At 41.3% G+C, this 26,509-nt stretch overlaps 2 protein-coding genes across 2 annotated transcripts in view; both read right to left on the reverse strand.

Moving 5' to 3' along the window:
* RCAN2 (regulator of calcineurin 2) overlaps window positions 1-22,280 on the reverse strand; it is a 77,120-nt gene extending 54,840 nt beyond the window's left edge. The window contains exons 1-2 of the mRNA XM_072407419.1: window positions 22,227-22,280; window positions 4,129-4,355 (exon numbers count right to left, since the gene is read on the reverse strand). Of these exons, the coding sequence (XP_072263520.1) occupies window positions 4,129-4,353 (225 nt within the window). The 5' untranslated portion in view covers window positions 4,354-4,355; window positions 22,227-22,280. The remainder of the gene's footprint in view (window positions 1-4,128; window positions 4,356-22,226) is intronic.
* LOC140329682 (calpain-1 catalytic subunit-like) lies at window positions 5,467-6,825 on the reverse strand. The gene is made up of 3 exons (XM_072410073.1): window positions 6,657-6,825; window positions 6,330-6,499; window positions 5,467-5,484 (listed from the first exon to the last, which is right to left on the reverse strand). The coding sequence occupies exons 1-3, from the start codon at window positions 6,814-6,816 to the stop codon at window positions 5,467-5,469; spliced, it is 348 nt and encodes a 115-aa protein (XP_072266174.1). The 5' UTR covers window positions 6,817-6,825.
* Window positions 22,281-26,509: the final 4,229 nt, after the last annotated feature.

Here is a 26,509-nt window from a genome sequence, read left to right on the forward strand (position 1 = left end):
TTCATAGAGAATAATGGCACCGCCTGTAAAACAGCATGCACATGTGTTCCAAACAAAGAAGCACATCAACTGCTTTTCATTTTGTCTGTAGATTTATAGCTAAGCCCCACACTGACCTTGCTTTGTCCCTGACAGTTCCTGCTTGGTATGCTCAGGTGACACTTTTCTAGCTGTGGGGAAGCCTCCAAGGAATAGTCAGGGGAATTTCTTCTTGTACGTTACGTACTTGCACAGCAAAAATAAAACATCCAACGATTTTTCCAAAATAAAATAAACATTCTCTTGTGTGATGTTAACTCCTCCGTACCATAATGTCTACCTAACTGCGTCATGACGGTCGGGACAAGGACGTGACTCAGGTCCCTGAGCCGAGGGTGACATCAATGTACCGGTCCTTGCCGTTATATAATCCATCCTGCTTCCCAGAAACAAGAACAAAATGCACAAAAGAGTTCTCTTACATTTTAATGCAGTGTTTCTCAACCAAGGTTCCTCCAGAAGTTGTTAGAGGTTCCTCGAGCAATGAGCAATTTGTGCCTCAGGTCAGTTTAGGTGACACCAATGATCCTTTTGGTCATCCGTAGGGTTACATACAAACGTGAAATAATGATAGTTGGAAGGGATCTATCATGATCCTTTCCAACGACAAATGACTGCACCTTCATAGATGGATTTATTTTAAACAAAGCTGCAGATTTAAAACTTTTACAGATGACATTTAATGTATTGATTCCCATTAGATTTTACTCTTTTATGACAGTCATCATTTTATTTGATCACATTCTCACATCAGTCTTTTCACCGCTTTTAGTTATGAGATGCTCGAGGTCTTTATGTGTGTTCGGTTCAAAGGTTCCACCAATGCAGTTCTGTTTGTGGACGTTACCAAAGCAAGGAGTTTGTAACCAAAGTAAGGATAAATGCACCATTGTGAGAACCGGCCATGGAGGCCGACACCCTACCCGCTGCTAATCCCCAAATCATGTGCCAAGAGGTGCCACCCAGCTTAGCACCACTTAGTAAACCGGACCATCTGTCTGATAACTTGATTTACCAGGGCAGAACCTTGGCTGCGTCTTCTTATAAGGTGGCACAGTTTTAAAGTAAAACTCTGAGCACATAAACGATATGAAAAGGTGGCAAAGTGAAGGGAGTTTCACTGCCCTAAAGATATCAATATTACTTGTATATACAGACATATACAGGATTTATTGCAGCGGTCACCAACCTTTCGGACCTCACGGACCACTAAATTCAGAATTTACCATTAGTGGACCATTAGTATGATTTTTTTTAAAAAGATAAACATATTTGTAAAATAATGATCCTCCTAATGGTGCTGACAAGGACTGTGGCGGCTCTGATTTATTGATCAGCCCACGGTGAAGTGAAGTATTACTACTGTTACTATTATCATTAGTTGCATTATCTTTGGTATTACTAAAGAAATGCTAAATATTTGTTTGCTTTTTCTCACTCATTATGGGTTTATTTCATTCCAATCTAAGACCAAACAATAAATGATAGTTATCAAAGTCAAACTATATGACGCCATTAAATATAACAGTTATAGAAAATACACAGCTAAGGTCATACTTACCTAAAAGACCATCTGAGAAATAAACAAAATAAAACAATCGGATGAGAATTTGTATTTTCGGAGCGGGGTGACTATTGTATTGGTGGAAACAATACTGAAGCGTACAGCTCGGTAACGGTTGCCTCATACAACTTAACACTACACTGACATCACGCTGCGCCTCCCTTGTTTTTCGGTCTCTAGTACAGTTTGTAAATTTAGTGCAATATAAAGATGATAATTGTCATTCAGAATATAAGAATTTATTAGAATTTTTTTTGTTTTATTATTAATAAAACATAAAAATTGCAAATAATGTCCACATTTTTTTGTGGACCACCAGTGGTCCACAATCCACTGGTTGATGACCACTAGTTTATTGCATTTTACTTAACTCTGTCACTAGATAATGATTTCAACAATAATCCTCCCATAAGATCACATTTGCATGTAACATATTTTACACATAGCATTTAAAGGCAAACGCCTTCCTTGTACAGATACCCAAAAGCCCCGAGACTGCTGAAAGATTCTGCCATCTTGGATGAGATATCAGCAGCTTCAATATGATATATATATATATCATATTGTACATCCTATTCCTATAGTGTAGATCCTTTTTTTTTGTTTTCTATGATTCTGGGTTATATTTTGTCCCACTTATGTGATTCTTTTAGCAGATGAATGTGTGAATATCAGAGACATAGCAATGCCCATGGAATCATTTAGAGATCTGTGGAGGACCCTTTTGAGAGAATAGAGATTCATTTTCCCTTATTACCATTTATTTCCCTTAATAACATCTTCCAGTGAGCTGTGATTATGTTACTTTGGATGGGGGTTATACTTCCTTGCAGGTGTAGATAAATGTGCACAGTGGTTGTGTTCCCCAAAAGAAGAGTTCGCAAAGCACCCTTGGACTTGGATGGAAGTTATTTATAAGTGTTTTTCTTACATGGTTTTCGATTTACTCATTCTGTGGAAATAGAATGAGGATATAAAAACTACTAAGGAAAAAGCAATCCATGGTGACAGTAGGAGTTCAAGCAGAACTTAAGTCATTGGGTCTGATTTATTAAAGCTCTCCAAGGCTGGAGAGGATACACTTTCATCAGTGAAGCTGGGGTAATCCAGCAAACCTGGAATGGATTTCTATTTGCTAGCAAATGTTTTCACTCTTGGACCAGATCCACTCCAGGTTTGCTGGATCACCCAGCTTCATTGATGAAAGTGTATCCTCTCCAGCCTTGGAGAGCTTTAATAAATCAGGCCCAATGAGTGCAAGTGAGAAGTAGCCATCAACTGCAAGCATGCAAAGCACAATATGAGCCGCTAAGTATGTCCGCTTCAAGCAGCGGGCAATGCAAGCTCCATTCTGTCAGCCACCACCTCCGCCATTGTACATTCCAGGTCCCAAGCCATCCTTTTTGTCTATTGTGCAGCCATAGTTGATGTGACCCCTTTGCATGTGCATAGAAGTTACACTGTCTATCAGATTCCCGCATTGTACAATGCACAGCACATTCACTACATTCTGGAATGTTTTTACTTGTTGATTTTTATTTTTATAGGAAGCATTTTTGTGTTTAATATAAGGAAAATAATATATATATTGGATGATTTGGGGGTATAACCACCACTATATGTTTTTCCAGAATTGATACACACAATATTATCTTTCCTGCAGGCTGGTAGCAGTGATTAGGGAATAACCTGGGAGTCATTATTTGTATTTTTAGTAAACAGACTCCCAGAAGAGGAGATGGCTATGGTGTACATGTTTAAAGGCTCAATGCAAGTGAATGGAAAATTGTTTAAGAAATACACGGAGCTGCATTCAAATATTTGACTTCATTCACATATGAGTGGTCCACATGCCCCTTACCCAAAAGATTGGGGTGTTCACACTGGCAGCAGATAAGCAAGAAGCTCCAATGGAGTGCAGGTAGGGTCCAGGGGCAAGGTCTTCTCATATAGGGGTGTAGGGAGGTGTAAAGATGTGACATTAGAAGTGATGACATCACTTTAACTTTCATGGGCAAGTTGACAATGTCCTTAATAAGTCCAACTCCATGTTCCCATGTCCACATCCGTCTCAGACTTTAGTCTTTTTTCCCGTTGTCTTTTGACTAGACCACTAATATTAGGAATAAAAGCTTCCTCCTATTCCCTGACACAAGCAAGCAGTAGTCCTTACCCCTGGGCATTGGTGGCAAGCTGTATAAGCACCATAATATTCAGCAGTACAGTGATCACCAGCTGGAATATTGCTGTGCCCCAGGGGGTGTGCCCATGACTGCCTGGGTTCAGGAGTGACTTTAATGACCCCAGGCATGATCCAAAGATGAAGACTGGCAGCATCTAGTGGTGAAGTAGAAGAACTGCACTTTTTTATTGGTATGATAGGTCTCACATTTAATGGTCACTATAAATCTCACAGAAACAAATCTATTTGCAGGTAAAACAGATCCCATACATGCCTTTCATCTATTTATCAAGTTCAGCTGGAATAATATTTGCCCAAACATTTTCATAAGACAAGACCTTACCTTGCTGGGTTCATCTTCAAAAACAGACTGGTGAACATTGCAAGCAAACAAGGAGTTGGGAAGATCGTTGAAGTCTGTGATGCCCTGAAAGTCTTCTTCTGTAAGATACCCGGACAGATCCGCGCTTCTGTGTAACGGGCAGAGTACCAGGAGATCGCCACCCCCGACTATACAGGTAAAGTAACTCGTGTCCCTCATCCCGGTGAAGTACAGGTCTTCCCTCATCCCTAAACAAAGAACAAAATGGAAGCGATTCATCACAAATCATATTAATAAAAAAAAGATAATGACTGGTCCTTCTATCCCAATACAAGGGCATCAAGGGTACAAGGGTGCCAAAAACCCTTGGTGCCTACCGGCTGTAGGGTCGTGTTCCCAGGTATGGTACCCTGTGCTAAGGGAACATTATTTTACAATACTCTACATCAGTCAACCTTTTACCCTAGAGGAACCTTTGCATTAAATCTTGAGGAACCCCTTTAGAGTGCAATTGTTGCGATAAAATACCAATTGTAATCAGAATGCCAGACATCTAAAATGATTATTGGTGTCATGCCACTGGCTCTGCCAACATATGTTGGTTCAGGGACTCAACGGGCACCATCAAAAGAATGAACGATCAGCCACAGGTTAAGGAACCCCGAGCAAACTCCAATGGGATCCCAGGGGTCCATGGGGCCCAGATTAGGAATGGGTCTCCACATATAAGAACACAAACCTGTGCACACTTCTAGTTCCAAGACTTGGGCTAACTTCAGATTGGGGGTTATTGGCAGACGAACCAATGCTGTTCACCTCTTTTAACACTCCTAAACCACCCAAATGCCTGGTTATTAGGTGAACTGGTCAGATGTTACAGTTTTAAATTTTGTTTTTCCAGTTTGTCCTTACCAAAAGTGTAAAAAATTGCAAATGTGTACAGAGCTCAATAGCTCAAACTGAAATCTACACACAAGTTAAGAAGCTGTGACTCTTCCACCTTCTTTATTTTATATGACCAGAGAAAGCAGAAAATAGCAAGGAAAGTTTCGGAAAGTTGTCGGAGTCTGCACCCTCATTGTTTCGAAATGTATAATACATTGGGAATTTTTTGTGATGGGTAAATTCCATATGAAATGTTACAATTGTAAAGCAAAGGTTGTATGCACTGGACAATACATATATAACAATTGTACATTCTAACAATGCAAATAGTGTAGGGATGCATTCAGCAGAGATCAGAATAAGAGGGAGTAGTGACACATGGAAGCATTTATTTGGGATGTAGTGATCAGATGCAAATACGTGACTGATAGGAGGAGAGAACAGAGCGACAAAATCATTCTGATGCTTCTCCTTTCACTGTCCAGTTACCGGCTGGAGGACGAAGAAGACCTTAAGTGTTACTTAACTGTGTCAGAGAAAAACACAATCTTCTGCAAGGTGTGGGAATTGTTCAGATGCTTACAGATCAACAGTCCAATTATTCTATTAAAGTGTCACCAAAATCAAAAACAGCTTTCAATGAGCCCCCCCCCCCCCCATAAATATCTTCATTTACAGAGAACTGCAAATCATAATGTGTGTGGCTACAATTCATGTTCTCTGCAGAATGTCTTCATTTGTAGCCACCCCACTGCAGTGTAGATAGCAGAGATTACAAATCTTGTAGGTAGGAAGATGATGCTCTGCAGCAAGAGGAAAAGTTTAGGGGGGGAGAGAGAGAGAGAGAGAGAGAGAGAGACACACACACACGGGGGAAGAGAGTGGGGGGGAAGAGAGAGAGAAGGGAGGGAGAGAGAAAAACAGAGCAAGGGAGAGAGGGGGAAGGGGGCAGATAGAGAGAGAGGGGGAAGGGGGCAGATAGAGAGAGAGAGAGAAGGGGGCAGATAGAGAGAGAGAGAGAAGGGGGAGAGAGAGAGAGACACACTGGGGAAGAGAGTGAGGGAGGGGGGAAGAGAGAGAGAAAAAAAGGGGGGGAGAGTAGGGAAGAGTGAGAAGGAGGGGGGAGAGAGAGAGAGAGACACAGATACACCATACAGGTAGTATTACCCCATTCTCCCCCCGGACCCCGATACACCATACAGGTAGTATTACCCCATTCTCCCCCTGGACCCCCAATACACCATACAGGTAGTATTACCCCATTCACCCCCCGGACCCCCGATACACCATACAGGTAGTATTACCCCATTCACCCCCCGGACCCCCGATACACCCACCTCATACACAGCGAAGCCGATGGTGTGCATGTCTCCTCCAGCCTTCCGCTCTTTCCTGCGGTTTTTCTGCATGAGGGCGACCAGGAAGCTGCAGGCCAACTCATTGTCATCGGGGTCATCGTCCTCCTCCAGCAGCGTCACCTTAAACTGAGGATTGATCCAGAATGTGGCTGAGAAATGAGGAGCCGGAGAGATAAATCACGAGACGTCCTATGAGGAGCTGGAATTTATCATCATTTACCAATGCAAATCAATCCCAATAATAAAGGGAGAAAGCTGGAAGAAATACAAACTAATGGAAGGCTGGAAGGCTGAGGGTCCACCTACCTGGATGGTTCCTGCAGCCGCCGGCCGTGCTGCCCCTCCGCCACGAGCCGTCATACAGCGTTGTGTGCCACTTGCTGACGTCGTCTTTGTTCAGCGCATCCGGCGTGAGGTTACAAATCTCCAGCCGGGAAAACTGGCGCAGGAATTCCTGGAAAGACATCCTGAGAGGGGGAAGGGGGCAGATACACACACACAGGGAAGGAGAGAGAGAGGGGGAGAAAGAGAGGGGGGAGAGAGAGAGAAACAGAGACGGGGAGAGAGAGAGACACACACACACAGGGAAGAGAGTGAGGGGGGTAAGAAAGAGAGAAGGGAGGGAGAGAGAAACAGAGACGGGGAGGGGGGAGAGAGAGGGGCGAGGGAGAGAGATAGCGAGAAAAAGAGATGGGGGAGAGTAGGGAAGAGTGAGAAGGGGGAGGGGGGAAGAGAGGGAGAGAGAGAGGGAAGGGAGGGAGAGAGAGAGAGAAAGAGACATGGGGGAAGAGAGTGAGGGGGGGAGAGAGAGAGGGGGGGGGGAGAGAGATAGAGGGGAGAGGAAGAGTGAGCTGTGACTCTAGATCTCACTTAATATTCTATTATGGGTTTATAAGAACATAAAGGACAAAACAACTATAAAAATAAAGTGTTCTGTCATTTCATGGTAGGACTGTGTGAATCATATGAATGACCAAACATAATTATAAGGTAGGTAAAGCCATTGACATAGTGTACGTAGGTAGGTGTCTGGCTGTCCCATGTGTTCTATATACATTCTTATTTTAGTTTCCTGTGTTCATTGTGCGGCTCTTTGCATGCAATCAGAAACAGGGAAGCAAAGCAGCAAGTTTATCCCGAGGGAAGAAGGACTTAAGAGAATGAAATGCAGATCTCATTATGATTATACTGCGTATTACGTTATATTGCAGCAGCAAAGCCACAAAACCAATCAAAATAATTCTGCGTGCTAGATGAGTGTCCCAGCCTGTACGTCACTTTATAATGAAGCTGCTTCAAAAAAACAATTAACTAGAAATCACAAGGAAGTTATGGAACAATGGAGCTCATTGCACTGATGCCAAATGTACCGCTGTGCCACTGGCAGGGGCATATTTAGGACATACATTGCTGCTTCTGTCCCTGCTGAGGACAAGGAAATAGTTCAGGGTCTATACACACACATATATTTATATTATTGTAATTCTTTTTGTGTGTGTATACTACCTAAAAATTCTTTAAACTTATCCCAAACATAAATCTTTTTTCTTCATTTTTTGGTTGTCCCTATACATCACTACCTGGCAGACGTTCATATGGCTGTCCATTAGTGGGATCCTCTAGAACAAATCAATGTGATTTCTGTGACAGTGGAGGGCCACTCAATTTTGGTGCTTTTGCTGGACTAATTGCCCCCAAGGAACCGGTAATGGAACGGGATCTGGATGATGAATTTCATACAAGTATATACTGCTTCAAAAAGTTAAAAAAAATACATGCAAAGACTGGATGGATTGGAGGTGGGTGGGATAAAGAATAATATGTTTTTATTTCTTTAATCAATAATAATTTTAAAAAATCATTATGTGCCATGTTGGGCATTCAGAGGTCCCATTCACTTTGTGCTCCCTTCATGTTGTTTGGTAAGTCATTAAGCATTGCATTGCATGCCAATTCATCTTCAGCGGGCCCCATGAGTCCATGGAGAAAAACAAGTCCCTGCCTTATTTATTGATACAGTATTAAAGCCTTTCTTAACCTTTGCGTCTATAAAGAACCCTTAAAATAATTTTTAGGTGGAAAGCAGCTGCTGCTAAAACAATTCTATTGGGGTCAGTGGCAAACAAGACTTGAACTGGAGACCAGTGGATTTAATATTTACAATGATGGCTAGAATACTGCCTTTATAGAGATCATTGGAGTCACACAGCTGGTTCTACCAAGTGGTGTTGGCCCCAGAACTTTTCAGGCATCATCTAAATTGGAGGAACTTTGGAGGACTCCATAGACTCTTGGTTGGGAATGGTCGGTATATTGAAATACAAAATGTACATTCCATTGCATGCATGTGCAGGTTTGTATATTGGGGTGCCATTGAAAACTCAATGCACCAATATATGCTTACACAGCGTACAGTGGTGCAAGATGCATGGCAAAGTATATCAGTAAGTATGAATTGGAACTAGGTTTTTTTTCTATGCTCTGATGACTACAAGGATACAAGTTTTTTAGATGTCCTGATGATACTATATGACCTGGTGCTGGCTCTGCAGTTTCTGCTGATTACCATTCACGTTTTATTGCAGTTTATAATAATATAGTAAAATAACATTTTTGTATGGTGGGAAGGAGGTCTATCACAGCTTCCCTTGATCGCTACTAATCCTAATGAATAATCCACATTTACACCGTGCACTGACCCCAGCCTGATGAATAGGGTTTCATTTTAACTCAAAAGTTTTAACCTTATTAAAATACCAGAGCTGTGCTGTGGAAATTCCGCCTGGTATTAAGTGTCTAAGCCCTGTTTGGTTGGCAAAGAAACAGTCGCCAGCCAGCTAAACCTGACACCAAAATAAACCCATGGAAAGCCTAGCCGGAGCGCAGAGCCAGGGTATTGTCTGTTGTATCACTATGCATCTGTGAGCCATTATCTGCTGATGGGACTACAAGTCTCAGCATCAACAGGCAGCTCTATGGGCAAAGCACGGGTTTGTTTGACAAACAACAATGGCCATTAAGCCATAGAATTGGTCCAGTATCTAGTTTTTCAGTGTAAGATCTGTTCGCATTTATGCATTATAATGTGCTCTCAGATTATACACAATTATTTATTTACATCCCTGGTACCCAACCTGCAGCCCTTGTGAAGTTGTTTTACTTATTCCAACCAGTGATGGAAAAATATACTTTACAATGGGTTCTAGTGATTAAAATATTTATTTAATATAAATTCTACTTTTTTTTTTTTTTTTTGCTGTTCATCACATTTTTCTGATTTACATATCAGTGACCTTTCTTGGTGCTTTTATTATGAAGTTATTCATATTCAGATATCCTCAAAAATCACATCAAGGATGGATAGCTTTAGTATATTTCTGACAGCTTAGAAACACCTGCAGGTTATTTATATCAAGCTATTTATATCAAGGACCTGGTGCAACAAATTAATAAAGAACAGAATAGAGCTTTGAAATTACAATAATCATCTAGTAAAACATCAAAGGTCAAAACTACTTTTGCAGTGAAGTTTTCGCTGCACTGCAAAGGTTTAGTGGTTCTTTTTGTTTTGGGTACCACTAAAAGGTACCTTTACTTACCTTATCCCTGCAACTTTGGTAGCTATCTCTTTCCTCTGCTTTCCATTTCTTGGTGTTGTAGGTGGACCCTCAGCATCCTTACTTATAATGCAGGACTGCTGGTTCTGCATTATATATAACTACGTCAGACTCCCATCGAATGACAAAGCAGCAAAGAGCATCAGCTTTGGGGGATCAGAGAGGAGGAGTAAGAGAGAAGATCAGATAAACTTTTTAAAAAAGTCTATGGATGAAAACCATCACCATGTTTTATTTCCTACAGACAATGCAAATGGAGTTGATGTGCTCGAAAATGGAAATCCAGTTCACCACTCTTACCACTGAGTGCGTCAGGCCTGTCTAGATGTCTATGCTAAAATACTCAATCCCTTTCCCGAACTTTGTATAATCTGGTACCATTTATAGCCCGTCTCTAAGCATATAAATCTCCCCATACCAACCTAGGCTATTGGCGCCTTCCCACCTATTCCTTATGTTGTATCAAAAACACCCTCTAATGCCATTTATATACTCATCCAAGTCCACCATGCATGTCCCCTAGGGATTGTTCCAGGAATGAGGTCCAGGGATCCAGTGCCAAGTCCAGGCCTGCTACCAAACAGGAATCACACAGATATATTTTAATGATATTTCGATACTCTCCTAAGTCCACCATGCATGTCCCTTGGTAATTCCTTCATTAAAGGGGACCAGTGATCCAGTGCTGTAGTCCTGGCCTGCTTCTAATTACACAGCTAGAGTCATCTATAGAACCATGCCATTGGCCAGCCAACGGAAAATGTCTATTATTATATATTATTATTAAACTGGATTTATATATCCCCAACATATTACGCGGCGCTGTACATAGTCTATGTCATCCAGGCAACAATGTTGGCACACCAAGGACCTTTTGTATTCCAGAAGATGGGAGACTCAAGGCCCAATATGTCACATAAAGTCATGCAAGCAAATGGTGGGTATGGGTACATGGCTGAATCAATGGAAAGCATGGCATCATCTTTAAAACAATGGCGAACCAATGTATAAGCATTGGCATCTGCTAAAAAGCATAAATTCAAATACACAGCTGCCAATCTACCCTACAGAGAACCTGTCAGTATGGGAACTTCCATTACTAGCTTGTTTTCATCGGTGGCTTTATCACCACATTCATTAACGGATGCAGAACGAGGAAGCCATTGAAGACGGAATACCCAATCTATATGCTTGTTCCAAGTAAAGGAAGCACCATGTAGTAAAACAAGAATGAGAACTGCAGCCCTGAACATGCACATGTAAAACAAGATATAAATGCCTCCTTCTATAGTTCTCCTCTGTAAGCTTGCTCTTTAAACATGTTGTCTGCAGTTTTCAAGGACAAACCCCTATATCTGTCTGTGTCTTCATCTCTCTGTGGAGCTCTCAGAATACCGCAGCACACTACACATCGGATATCATGAAACTGATCTGTTCTGCAGCTTATCTCTGTGCATTGCCAATTCATCATGCAGAGAACGACATGTGCACCCAAACTGCAGACAACTCCGCACCTCCATCCAAATCCCTCAGTCTCCTCGCCGATCCGAAGTCTGATAAATAATGGACAGGGCAAAGGGTAACTCAAATCAATGCTGGAGCTTCCAATACTATCTTGGAAACGTATATTATACATTATATAATAAGAAACAACATACATGGTAATTGGGTTTTATCAGGTATATCAAAGCTACTGGGTAGAACTTACCTAGAGCCCCCTGTGACTGTAAGTGATTCTGAGCATCCTTCTCTTTTGTGATCTACAAAAAGAGCAGGAAAGGCTAAAGCTGTGCACAGACGTAAATTTATGTTGTTGGGAACTATCTTTCATTAACATATGAACGAATGAGCACCATACACATAGCACTGTTCAGTTCTATGGAGAGGGGAGGACCAGTGGGAGACTCTCTGCTGCATCCTCCACCATAGCAAATGACAATGGTTGCCCCACGTTGGTTGTTAAGTCATCTACTATTGCTGCCAGGAAACCACTGTACACCAGGTAGATTTTCACTTAAAATGATTACAAATGTCTTTTAGAATGTGTACATAGCTTTAGTTATATGACAAGAGAAAAAAATAACTGCTCACACCAAAGCTATGGCAGACTGGTGGAAAGATTTTGGTGCAGTTACTACTTCCTCATGCTGCTAAACCATTACATGTATTATCTACCTTCAGCAGCCCCATGGAGAATGAATGGGAGCAGCACTGAGAGGTTTAGTATCACCCACTGCTGTCAGATCTGTGAGGGTTGGTTCCTTGGGAACCTTGGTGCTAGACACCAGGGGCTACGCAAAATTGATTGCTCCAGCTTTAAGTCTGAACCTGTCTTAGCCCAGAGCTGTAGGAAGCCATACAAAACCGATCCCCAGATGTGTAGATCTATCCAAACAAGGTCTGGACTTAACAGAAAGACCCAATGAATGAAATATATTGGCACATAAAATGTTCTATATGTGAAATGAATCTGAGTATTATTGTAAGGCCCCTGGTTGAGTGTCAGTGCTTTGCACAGGCACCATTCTCCAATCCTTTTGTGAAGTCTTTACATACTCATTCTCAGAAAACTAGTTGTGCCATACCAGCATTTGGTTGTCCCAAGGACTTGAGTATGCAAGGGGGGGCACCTTATGGAGCAAAGGCAAGGGGTGGCACTTTATGGAGTGAAGGCAAGGGGTGGCACCTTATGGAGCAAAGGCAAGGGTGGAGCAAAGGCAAGGGATGGCACCTTAAGGAGTGAAGGCAAGAGATGGCACCTTATGGAGCAAAGGCAAGGGATGGCACCTTGTGGAGCAAAGGCAAGGGATGGCACCTTGTGGAGCAAAGGCAAGGGATGGCACCTTAAGGAGTGAAGGCAAGAGATGGCACCTTATGGAGCAAAGGCAAGGGATGGCACCTTATGAAGTGAAGGCAAGGGATGGCACCTTATGAAGGAAAAGCAAGGGATGGCACCTTATGGAATGAAAGCAAAGGATGGCACCTTGTGGAGCAAAGGCAAGGATTGGCAGACAACCAGTAAAAACTTCTCATCAGACCAGTGCCAAAGGAAGGAACAGGGGACTGGGACAATGTTAATGGACCAAAAAAGTGGGGAGCTTCCTACCACTGCTGTGTGCAACTCTATAAAAAAAAAAGCAAGCACACAACAGCGACCAATAAAATTCATTTAGGGTCCAAGGGACATGTTCTCTTCAATTAACAACCCAATTCTGTTTTAAATAGTGTTAAAGTTTGCACAAGCTTAATGACTTCTTTCAATATCAAGCCCTGACAATTGGCTGCTCAGGCCCATGCACTGCATCCTAGAAGAATAAAGAAGTCATATCCACTATCCTCACCCCATACATAGTTAAATATACCTAACTAAACTAAAATCCAGCCCTCACTGACCTCAGTAGCTGCAGCCGCTACACAGTAACTCATCCGGAAAGTTTACAGCAAAAGCACCTTTTTTTTCCTTTCTTTTAAAGTTTCCTGTGCCAGTTTTTATTTTGTTATATAAAGATTGGGTAGAAGTAATGGATGATGGGGAAGACAAAATGCTAAGACCGGACTTTGAAGCCTTCCCTATTTTTAAAGTCCAATTAAAGCCTCATTTTCTTGCTTGTAATGCAGTCAGGTTGCAAACAAGCAAAGCATATGGCGTTATTTCTCATTAACAAAGCTGCATTGTTAATTGGGGAGCTGAGGAGTGGGCTGAAGAGATGGACTGCTGTGCTCTGTGTCAGAGCAGCGGTCTGGCTCTCCAAGTTGCTGCCACTACAGGGAAGCTTAGTACAGTTTACTCCCACACACGGCAAAGAAAATACGAAAAGCCCATTTGTACTTTCAGAATAAATCAGCTAAATAGATTTCATGTGCATCAGAATAAATGTGCTCAATGCCATTCAGTTCATTTTCTTTTTAAAGCAGCCACAGCCTGAGAAGAAAAACGGTTCCCTGGCCAGAGTGGAAGCATTGCTCTCTGTGGGGAAGCAGGAGTCTCTCTACGGGAGTCTGGCACAGCCTCCTACAGCTCTACAAACATCAAAGCTCAAGTTCCCTGCCAACTCAAATACAAGCACCCAACCCTTCTTTATAGCATGCTGGTAGGGCAATGGCTTTTCTACCCAGGCTGTGGTTACAATCTAGAGAAATTGAAAGACAGTTCTCTGCATATATTTTGCTTTGATCCACGTGGAATTTATTTACCTGGTTTAAAGTCAGTTGTCTTTGTCTACAATGCCGATCAGACGGTTATACACATCCAAGACAGCTTTCCATTAAAAAAGTGCTTCTTGAATGCTCTGTCTTTTGCAATTGCCGCTTACAGAATTGTTGCATGTCACCTAGTTAGCCACATGGTTTACCTGCTCCTGAACTGCCATATAGTCAACTCAGGAGCAGGTAAACCATGTGACTAACTGGGCTATTAATCATCAAAATGAAAGGGCTTTATATAAAATATTATAGATGAATTGCTCCACAGTAACTGAAGCTACAAAGGTGAGTGAGGATTTGTTTTAAAGCTTATTGAGAACTCATAATATGCATAGCCTGGCTACAGTTCTACATTAAGCCAAAAACTCTATATAACAGTTTTAGCTACAGATTCCCTATAACAAGCACTAGAACAGTCTATCCACTCCACATTATGTTCTATTCACAATCCCTACATGGTACACACATACTACATGGCATGCTATTTCCTTCATTACTCTCCACGGACTCCATGCATCTTTTTCCACCCTACACAATACATTCTGCTCACAATTCCTGCAAGCTATACACATACTAGAGAGGCATGCCAGTTCTTTACTCTCTGTAGACTCTGCGTAACTTTTTTCCACCCTACATCTCCCCAGAGAATACACTGCTAGAAATAGCATGCAACTTTTTTTTTTCCAAGCTATGCACGCACTATAGATACTTCTGCATCTTGTTTTCCAAACAATGCATTTAACCTGCTTGTACTGCTAATGTCCTTATATTTTGTACTGCAATATATGAATATTTTGTGTACCAGAGGAGTACAGTTTACAATACACAGAAAAGTCCCATGCTTCTGAGAGGTATCATTTCTATATTATTATTATTATCTTATATTTATATTTACACTGTAACAGATGTATTCGCCTGGTGTTATTCTTCAGCGGCATTACACAGCTACCTGCGTTGCTGTCTGTTGGAACGCTGACCCCATTCATTACATTGAAGGGGGGAGTGAACAAAACCGCATAGAAATGCCTGCGGCAGTACGTTGTAGCAATGATATGCAATGCCTCGCATATAGACCCTGATTTATTTATCTCCAAGGCTGGAAACCTGGAATGGATCTGGTCCATGATTCAAAACATTTACTAGCAAATAGCAAATTTCAGGTTTGCTGGATCACCCAGCTTCACTGCTCAAACTGTATCCTCTCCAGCCTTAGAGAGCCTAAATAAATCAGGACTATAGTGAGAACATCGCCATTGCTTTCTATGCAGTGTCCGATGTTCCTGCATATCGCACCCCATGGGAGGTGCAGTGTACAGCATTAAGGTGCACATGTTGTTAACACAGCCTATTCTAGAAGAATGGATTAGAAAGAGACAATTTATATTAGATATATAATTTTAGTAAACAATAAACTTTTTGAATTAATTAAAAACTTTTACAGCGCATTCATTCTCTCATGCAAATGCAAATAACTCCTAAATTGTAAGCTCTTTGGGGCAGGGTCTGCTCCTCCTCCTGTGTCACTGTCTGTATCTATCTGTCATTTGCACCCCCTATTTATTGTACAGCACTGCATAATATGTTGGTGCTATATAAATACTGTTTAATAATAATAATTATGTTTAAGGTGCATACATGATTACATATCTGCATATGTATAAAGGGAATTCTTTATTTTTTTAATTTATTGACTGCTATGTGATAGCATGGTGCAGGTGACATCATAGTCACATCAGTGGTTCCCAATCAGGCTTCTGATTCATCTCGAAACAAACTTGCAGTAAAGGTTTGGGTGTTGTAAAGATTAGGAAATGTTCTTGGCAGTTAATTAGGAGATTATCACCTGAATGTTAATATTACTTTAGTGCTGTACCATTGGGGAGATTTTGCTTCACATACTATCATACACCCAGCAGGATGTACAAAGTAAGCTCTTCAAGAAGTAAGGGACATCATTCTTAGACAATTGTCAACAAAACAGGTAAACCTATTAGAAGATCTCACTCTGTACATGATCAGGTGTTACCTAAAATTGTGGATTACCTATGTCCTCATCTTACATAGTTTGTACTATAAGGTGGTCCCTTATATCACGGGAGGTAACAAATTTCACACCAGACCTCCTGAGGCTACGAGACAGTGGCCCAGTGGCTTGGATCTTACCCTTAAGATATATAAGACTACAGGGGTGCCTAGGCACCCTCACAATTTAGGATGTGCATGGATACTTTCCTGGAGGAATTCCAGACAAAGTGTACATGTTTTATGATCTTGCTAGGGCACAATTACCTCTTCTCGATATTGCATACTGTACAGCAAGTCTTCGGTTTTGGTGATTGGTTAAATCCACACTATCAATTAGAACAGTCAACCTCTGAGGAACCCTGATGATCAAATCAGATCTCGGAGAACCTCTACTAAAACCAGAGAAGGTCAGTGGAAAAAATGCCCCCTCTTACAGACAGCTAAAACGAGTTGTGGTGTCATGCCAATGACTTTGCCAAATGGCAATAGCCACAAAACTTTGAAGTCACCATCACATTAGAGGTCTACCAGCCAAAGCTCCTTTTATCACCTCTGGCGGAACCCTAGGGTTGAGAATGTCTGATTTAGTAGTTGGATAGAAGGTTTAACTAATAGTACAAATATTGAAAAAATTAGGGCAAAAAGCATAATAATATTTACTGCAGATAGGTAGGTAAATTATATCGTACAGTTATGTGTAAAATGGGTAGTAAAATTGACATGCAACTGAGTTAAGTGGTAAACAAAGTTTTAGTGCAAACATTAGTACATATATTACCAGTAAGGAATGATCATAGAATTCTAACATCGTATTAAGCCCGACGCGTTTCGCCAAACAGTTTCCACGGGGCTTTTTTTTTACTGTATTCTGAATGATCATTTGGTCATATGAGGAATAGGAGAAAGTACTACTCTTTGCACGACATTTTATGGCTGAAGGTTCATACTCTTTCAGGGGCTGCTCTCAAAACAGGAAAGTGGGTAATAAAGGTTTTCTTAAACTTCTCTTTACACTGCTTGTGAGAAGAGAATAAGGCTGGGAATCCTGGTCGGCTCTGACAGCTCAGATATGAAAATATTTCAAAGGTACATTTGTAGAGGGATCATACACCAGAAAAGAACAACTGAGGAAAGCGAGAGGGACTTGGTTGAACAAGAAGAATAGTCTATCCAAATCAGCCTTTCTTAACCGTTGTTCCCCAGTGGAACCCTTGAAATAAGTCCAGGTCTCCAGAAATTTTCTAAGGGTTAGTTTGAAAAGTCAGTTACAAAGTATGACCCCCACCCCTGTCTTTTTGGGGTTGTCCAAATGCCAGCAAACGGCCCCAAAAATTTTGGGAACTATGTTGCTGAATTTGCAGAGTGGTGTTGGCTCTATCACATTCAAAGTTCAAAGAACCCCTACACACCTCTGGAGAAAACCTAGGGTTCCTGTTTGAGAATGGCTGACGAAAACGAAGAACAGTCGGGGTCCGTAAAGCCATCAATATTATCTTTTTAGTAAGAAGTTGGTTAGAAAAGTTCCAAAACTGGTCCACTGTAGATTGGAATACGGTCAGACAATTCTTGGTTTCTGCTGCAACTTGCTGGTGATAGGATCAGAATTCAGTCTACAGAGAACAATTCCACTGATACATTCTGTCTCGTGTTCAGGCCAGTGGTATATATGTGCAGGGAATGTTTCCTTGGCAATCATTAGCCCTCTTAATACCAACTGAGCATTTTTGAATGCCTAAACATACTGGAGAGTGGTCGCTGACCATGTAAGCCCCTTTATGGCCACAGTCTTCCCATTTTACATGGATGTGCTCATGGAAAGTCATCATGGAAAAGCCCAGAGGCATTAGGAGAAGATGTCTGTATAGATTGTAGGACCAGTAGTGTGGGTAAGATACAACAACATGGAACACTATCCCTATACCACCTTCAAAAAATAGACAATACCTAAGTGACTAATACATTTGGTGCAACTATTAAATGTAGGGATCACACTTAAAAAAAATAAAAAATTAAATAGAAAAAAACTTTGCAGGATATCATGAGCGTCCTAAACACTCATGATATCCTGCAATACTTTTCATGTAAGAATCTGTGTTTTATTTTTTTAATAAAGCTCCATGTTGCGCTGCTTCCTATAAAGCTGAACAATTGCTCACCATGTGCCTCACATACATTTTACAAGTGCTTATTCTGTGCGAAACAGTATTATCAGCCCACGGGATACTATTTATTATGTAGGATAAAAAACAAAGAACATTGCAAAGCAGCGCTCTAACAAAAAATGCTAAATCCATTAAGGTACCCATATAATAATCTACTAAGGAGGTTGAAGGAATGAGCTATAACAATATGTACATAAATGTACTCAATGGTCTGATATGAATTATCAGAGAAATGTCACAAATTCAGGAAAATATGCAAAACATACTTCTCCGTTCTCCTTTCTTCTGCTGGTGACCCCTCTAGAGATGACCCCAAGCATTCTATCTAAATAGTGGAATCAGGATCTCCCTTCTCGTGCTGGTGACCCCTCTAGTGATGCCCCCCAATATTTCTATCTATATAGGACAAACAGGACCTCCTTCCTCCTGCTGATGACCCCCCTAGTGATGCCCCCAATCACTTCTATCTATCACTAATCAATTCTAGTGATGCCTCCTAGAATTCTACTCATATAGGGAAATCAGGACCTCCTTCCTCCCGCTGGTAGCTCCTCAAGTGATGCCTTCAAGAATTCTTTCTATATTGGGGAAATCAGGACTTTTTATCCTCCTGCTGGTGACCCCTCTAGTGATGTCCCCCATCACTTCTATATATATAGGACAATCAGGACTTCCTTCCATGTTCTGGTGACCTCCCTAGTGATGCCCCCCATCACTTCTATCTAAATAGGACAAACAGGACCTCCTTCCTCATGCTGATGACCCCCCCTAGTGATGCCCCCTATCAATTCTATCTATATAGGACAATCAGGACTTCCTTCCTTCTGCTGGTGACCCCTCTAGTGATGCCCCCCATCACTTCTATCTATATAGGACAAACAGGACCTCCTTCCTCCTGCTGGTGACCCCCCTAGTGATGCCCCCCATCACAACTATCTATATAGGACAAACAGGACCTGGTGACCCCCCTAGTGATGCCCCCCATCACAACTATCTATATAGGACAAACAGGACCTCCTTCCTCCTGCTGGTGACCCCCCTAGTGATGCCCGCCATCACAACTATCTATATAGGACAATTAGGACCTCCTTCCTCCTGCTGGTGACCCTTCTAGTGATGCCTCCTAGAATTCTACTAATATAGGGAAATCAGGACCTCCTTCCTCCCGCTGGTGGTTCCTCAGGTGCTGAACCCCAGATATCCCTTTGCTTTCCCCATTACCTGATCCATGTTTTTACTCATTTTGTAGTCAACTTAAAAAAACAGCACCCCAAATATTTTTTGTTTGTAGTTCTGGCCAACACTATGTGCCAAAATCCCACTAGTTACATATGTGAGTTTTGTAGGTTCCCATCTACCCTGAATAACATAGCCAGCCACTGAGTTTTAAGAGCAACTGCCAATCTTTGAGTCTATTGGTGGCACTGACACCCAAAGACACGTGGCAGGTGTAATTGCCTTTTAAAAAATCCCAATTTCTAGTTAGTATATTGACCTGATAGGTTTAATACGTCTTCAGTCACTGACTTGGAACAGGCATGTCTATCTGTAAGGGCAGAATTATGTCAGATATTGGTATGTGTATGCTTGTTCCAGGAAAAGAACACAACGTATTAACCCTTTTACTGCCTGTGGCTCAGTGGTTAGCAGTCTGGCCCTTGCAGCGCTAGGTCCCAGGTTCAAATCTTGGCTAGGCCACTATCTGCATGGAGTTTGCAGGTTCTACCCGTGTTTGTGTGGGTTTCCTGCCACATTCCAAAAACATGCAGTTAGGTAAATTGGCTTTCCCCACAATTGCCCCTAGACTGTAATAATGACATATGACTATGGTAGGGACATTAGACTGTGAGCTCCTTTGAAGAACAGCTATTGACATGACTATGGACTTTGTACAGCGCTGTGTAATATGATGGTGCTATATAAATACTTTGTACAAATAATAATTAAAAGAAATCCTCCAGATCACATTTATAGACTAGAAACAATGTACCCCAACACAGAAGTCATAGGTTCTGCAGGTGCCCTGGGCATTTATACCACCATAAATTAATGGAGAGTGGAGGGGAGACAAAAACATCTGTTCCTGGATCTCCCCTATGATCAATGGAGGTGCCCAGTTCTCAGCACCTTCAGGGTCAGATCAGCCATTACGCTTGGGACAACAACCAATTTAATATAATCTGTACTTGATCTGATTGGGGATAGTGCCAGAGATTTCTGAGTACCTGTCATTGTGCACATAAATATATATAATACAATCCTTCTATAGAGCAATAGGCAATAGTAAAAAAGGTAAGTAAAAGTGTTAAAATATAATATAAAAATAAAAAAAATATATATTGACATGCCCATCTACCTATACAAATGAATGTGAATGGCATTCATGAGTACAAAATTGCTAATCGCACAACACAGTGAGAAGAATCATTCCAAGCTGCAAAGGGTTTTCAATCATCACCTATAGAATAGTCTGGGTAGCGTAGTTCTTGCCATATTAAATATTAACATGTTATTGTACAAGAATCACTTTTCATCATAGGACCACCATGTTTTTATTTAATGGGTTTTTCTTGTTTTCAGAAAAAGTTCAATGCTTTAGATTAGTGCTTTACAACCAGGGGTCCTCCAAATGTTGCAGGGGGTTCCTGTATCTCTCAGGTCAGTGTAAGTGACACCAATGATCTTTTTGGCTATCGGTAAGGGTGACATTCTTCCCAATGGTCACCAATGTAAGAGACATTCTTCCCACTGACCACCACACTAATATACTGTGAGCTGCCCATGCAAGCCCCTTGATGGCCACAGTCTTCCCATTTTACATGGATGTGCTTAAGTCATCATCAAAAATATATAAAAATATGAAAAAAAAAAATATATATATATATATATATATATATATATATATATATATATATATAATATGTAAAAAAATGTAGGAACAGTCCAGAGAATATGTGTGAAGAGAAGATAGGACTAGTAGTGTAGGTAAGATACAACAACATGGAACCCTATCCCTATATCACCTTCAACAAATAGACAATACCCAAGTGACTAATACATACGGTGCAACTAATAAATGTAGGGATCACACTTAAAATAAATTGAAAAAATGTGTTACCTTTACAAAACATTCTTGTAATTTGAAACATTCTTCCCACTAACCAGCAATGTAAGAGACATTCTTCCTACTGACCACCCCACTAATGATCTGTGGGTAAAGTAATTATAGGAGTTCCCTGAGGACATGAAACTTATTTCAGCAGTTTCCCTATGTTAAAAAGGTTGGCAAACACTGCTTTAGGGTTTTATATGAATTTACAATATACCAAATTGCATTGAAAAGGTTAAAGCAATGGGGGCATCTGACAGCCAGGAAAGCAGCATTTAGAGCAATGACAGCCTCCACTTATGAAAGGTTCTCTTTAATGAACCCCCACACACTGCATGCAATGTAGGTATATACACTTGCAATGATAACAATGTTTGAACAGTTGAATGATCTGTATAAATGAGTGCTGGGAGCTGTTATTATAAGGAGATATCAGGCAGCAGGTAATGATGGTGACAACAGGTGCTCAGCATCTTCTATGTGCTGCATCTATGGGGAGATGTCACTAACTAATCTATGATGTCAGTGATAGTTGCCAGTATGCAGAATATATATTATAGAGGATAGATGGATCCTCTCCCCATAGAGCAGGAATAATCTTCTCATCATACACTGCAGCTCACCATCATTTCTCACCTTGCAGGATCTGCTGCACCTGAGATTTTATTATCTCATCAGAATAACAATAGAATAAATGTGTGCATTGCATTTATAGGAATTGTCCCCTACAGCTGCCCAGCCAGCCCGGCCATTCTCCTACCTGCAGCTGCGCTCCTGTGCTCGGCGTCCTCTCTGCTCCGAACCCGCACACTCAGCTCCCTGCACCCGCCCCTCCTCCCTGTGACTGACGCATAGAGCAGCCAATGGGCAGCCGCCAAGGACACGCCCCTTCTATGCCTAAACTGGGAACCTGAGAAGTGCAGCACAATGACTTCTCTGCATGCAGGGCTGGGGGGAGATTTATGGATGAGGAGGGGTGGCAGGGCACTGGAATGGGGCTTACTTACCAAGGGCTTGCTTTGGTGGAAGTCCTGAAGCCATACAGTTATTATTATTATTAAACAGGATTTATATAGCGCCAACATATTACACAGCGTTGTACATTAAATAGGGATTGTTTCTTCTTAGCTACCTACACTTATACATACACTTTCATCGGTTCATTCTGAACAGATCTGTTTATATTACCTTCAGTTAGTCCTTCCTATAGACCAGGCGCACAGCTGCTCCTGTTCACTGGAAACAACAGGTGTTAAGGTATACAGCTGTGAGCGTTCCTATTGGCTGATGGTTGTCAGGTGATGCACCACTGTAAACCTTGACAATGGGTTCCAAGACTGTAGTTATGGTATCTGGCGATGAGCATTCCTATTGGCTAGTGATCATTGAGGGGCACTTCTACAACCAACAGCCATGGAGAACATGCACCACCGTGTGCCCTAGATCAGGGGTGCTCGCACTTTTTTGGCTTGCAAGCTACTTTTAAGATGACAGATTCAAAATGATCTACCAACATTAAAAATGCTAAACATATATTTCATTTTATATATATATATATATATATATATATATATATATAAATTTATATATATATACAGAGTATAGTTTATATACCTTGCATAACAGCATGAACATGTATGGCACAATACAATTCTGTACATTTTTGACCATTACCTTACTCCGATGATGTCCTAAACTGAATGGAATCAGCCAAAGTTGCATAGTCCGGACAGTAGTTGCTGGTAGCCAGCCTCAAACAGACTTCCAAATCATCATCAGTCATGGTGGAATGGTATTTGGACATATTAACTCCTTTGTGTGGTAGAGTTTATTTTGACTCTACTCACATTGCCTTTGGGATCTACTGGTAGATTGCAATCCACCTGTTGGGCACCCCTGCCCTAGATCACTGCAAGTAGCAACTGATTCCATAGAATGAACTCCACTTTAAAAGTTTTTTTTTTGTTATTGCTGAAGTTCAGCTGTACATCAACAATAATCATTTTTAATTTTTTTTGTAGCCCGTATCTAAAGATATTTCCCTTCAATAGTCCAAACCACTGACCACTAATGACAAGGGCACTCACCACTGACCTCTAACAAATCAGGGCAATTATCACCTATTACCTATGAAAAGGTGCATTTACCACTAACCAAAGCGGGGTCTTACTACTTATTATCAATAGAAAGGGGTATTCATCAATGACCAACAGTTTAAGAGACAATCACCAATAACCACCAATTAAAGGCACTGATCACCAACAGGGAGCACTGTCAACTGCTAACCAGTAAGAAAAAGCACCAGACACTGACCACCATCATAACACTTTCCCATCATTGCCTACCAATGAAAGAAAACATTCACCACTGACCACTAACAAAAGTAAAACCTTCACCATTGACTACCAATAAAAGGAAGCACTTATCATTGATCACCAATGAAAGGAGGCAATCACCAATGAGCACAAATAAAACATTCAACATTGGCCACCAATGAAAGGAAACATTTAAAATTGGCCACCAATGAAAGGAAGAATTCACCTCCGTCCACCAATGAAAGGAAAAATCATCACTTACCACCAATGAAAGGAAGAATTCCTCACTGACCATCAATGAATGGAGCACTTTTCATTGACCACCAATGAAAGAAAGCATTCAACATTGACCACTAATGAAATGAAGGGCTCATCAATGGCCACCAATGAAAGGAAGAATTCACCTAAGAGCACAGATGAAAGGAAGCACTCACCTATGGCGACCAATGATAGAAAGCACTCACCACCAGCCACCAATAAAAGGAAGCACTCACCATTGCCCACCAACAAAAAGGAGCCTTCGATACTGACTACCAATGTGACCAGTGACAACTCACCTATGAGACACCCACCACTCATTCACTTACCATGGACCACAAAGGAAAAAAAAGGACACTGACCACCAACACAAGCAGACTTCACCATGGACCACAGATAAAACGGGACACCTACCTCTAATCACCAATATACGCTATATTCCCCACTGACAACCAGCATAACGAATACTCACCACTTTCCACCAAGATAAGAGCACACACCACCAACAAAATAGGGACCCTTCAATAACCAATAACAAAAAGTTGCACTTACCACTAACCACCCATTGAGCCTTTACTACTGACCCCCAATGTATTGGAGTACTTACTATTGACCACAAACATAAGAGGTGCTCACCACTGACCACCAACAAAAGATAGACCTGACAACCAATGAAACGGGTCCTATCATTGACCAATGAAAGCGGGCACTGAATACTGACTACTAACCTAGGTGGTACCTACCACTGACCACCATTAAGCTTCTTTAGACCACTACTGCTGTCTGTGCCAGTGTGCCCAAAGGAGATGTGATACAATTTACCCTTTGAAGAAGGGGCAGATGTAGAGGGGTTTCAAAGTGTGCTGCTGCACAAGGGCCCCAGATTCTCCCCAGCGAATAGTAATCCCAAATCGGTTATGTACATGGGTCCATTGTTGGCTACATCCTTGAAGACAATGGTAAGTGATATTGGTTTGTGTAGCAATAGCATACCCTATATCAAATTTTAATGATCAGCTTTATGATTGGTTGTCACAGATTAGTGTCCTTTATACGTTACTGTTGCTTTTTTTGCACCATTTTGCGGAATAAGGATTATTTTAGACAGTTGCTATATACTGGTGGACTGCACCACGCTGACGTCAGGCAGCATTACGCCACATAAATATTAATAAAGATCAATACTTTAAGAAATGATGACCACGGTACTTTCTGCTTCATTTATGACTCATAATCTTCGCTGAGTAAATATTTTAGCATCTTATACAGCAGAAGGTATTTTAAGACTTCAGGCCGATTTACGAGAGGTCACAATCAATGTTCCTTCAATTAGTTTTTCTTCACAGTTAGATTTGTGCAGATCAATTGATTTCAAAAGCTGCTCCGGGCAATTTCTGTTCTTTTTGTCGTATTTGGCTAAGGTGAAAATAGCTCAGATGTAGATATAAAGATATGACTCATTCGTAGAGACCGTGGACCTATTTCTCTGTCCCATATTTGGGCTGGGCTATGGACATTCATATATATTCAGTTATTCTTAAAGCAAACATAAACTTAAAAAAAAGTCACCAGGAGGTTGAGGTTGAGCTAATTCACAAGAGACGTGCAATGCAAAAAAAAAAATAAATCCCTGACTCCTGGTGGCTTTTTGTTTTAGCTCCATACTGTATTGCAAGAGTTACATCATCAGTGGCCACACAATGGCCAAAGTTGACCACTGAAGAGTTGAAAGTCCACCATGGAGTCAACAACAAAGATAACAACTTCCTAGGATGTAGCAATGACAAGTCCTGGACCTGTCATCTCTACATGGCACCTGCATCAAAGTAAGCCGCACTTTTATATGTTTGGGGTAGGTTTAGACCCATTTTGGGATCAAGCTTTCCCATGTGGCTCATGGTGGCTGGAACTTTTCATTTGCACCATAGTGCTGGTTATTAAAGAACCCATGTCTGCACATTTGACAGCCGGTGGCAGTGAGCAGTACTGTACTGTTTACTGCTGGCCCCAATAAATCTCTATGGTGCTGCCAATTGTAGAAGCTACATGTGGCATTTCCCCCGAAGCCGCAGTTCAAAGAAGCGGTAACTGCTCCTTCCCTGCAGTAATGCAATGCAAACATAAAATAGGAGCCTTCTAGGGAAGACAGAACGGTACTCTAGAGAAGATTTGAACAACATCACTGCTTCTATTGTGAACCTTGAAGATGACTTGTTTCACAGTGGCTGTAACTACAGAAGCCATTGAGGGCTTTTCTTTAAAGCTAAAATGACCTAACTTCCCCTCGCTCCTACAGTGGCACCTACTTGTTTTTTTTTTGGTGCCGAAACCCAGGATGGCTATTTTAGTTGGCTAGGTATGTATGCTGTAGATACAGCACATTTAGACATGCATTCATTCATGTCTTCTCTACAATAAATATTTTTATGATTGCAATCTTTTCATTTTTAGGTTAAACTCAGCCTAATAG

The sequence above is a fragment of the Pyxicephalus adspersus genome, chromosome 4 (assembly GCF_032062135.1).
Source record: "Pyxicephalus adspersus chromosome 4, UCB_Pads_2.0, whole genome shotgun sequence".
In the NCBI taxonomy this organism is placed as follows: Eukaryota; Metazoa; Chordata; class Amphibia; order Anura; family Pyxicephalidae; genus Pyxicephalus; species Pyxicephalus adspersus.

Excerpts from the sequence above, each read along its gene's own strand:
- LOC140329682 (XM_072410073.1), bottom strand. The coding sequence starts at position 6,816 with ATGTCTTTCCAGGAATTCCTGCGCCAGTTTTCCCGGCTGGAGATTTGT. Across the intron at positions 6,500-6,656 it reads CGGCTGCAGGAACCATCCAG|CCACATTCTGGATCAATCCT; the intron begins GTAGGTGGACCC and ends CTCATTTCTCAG.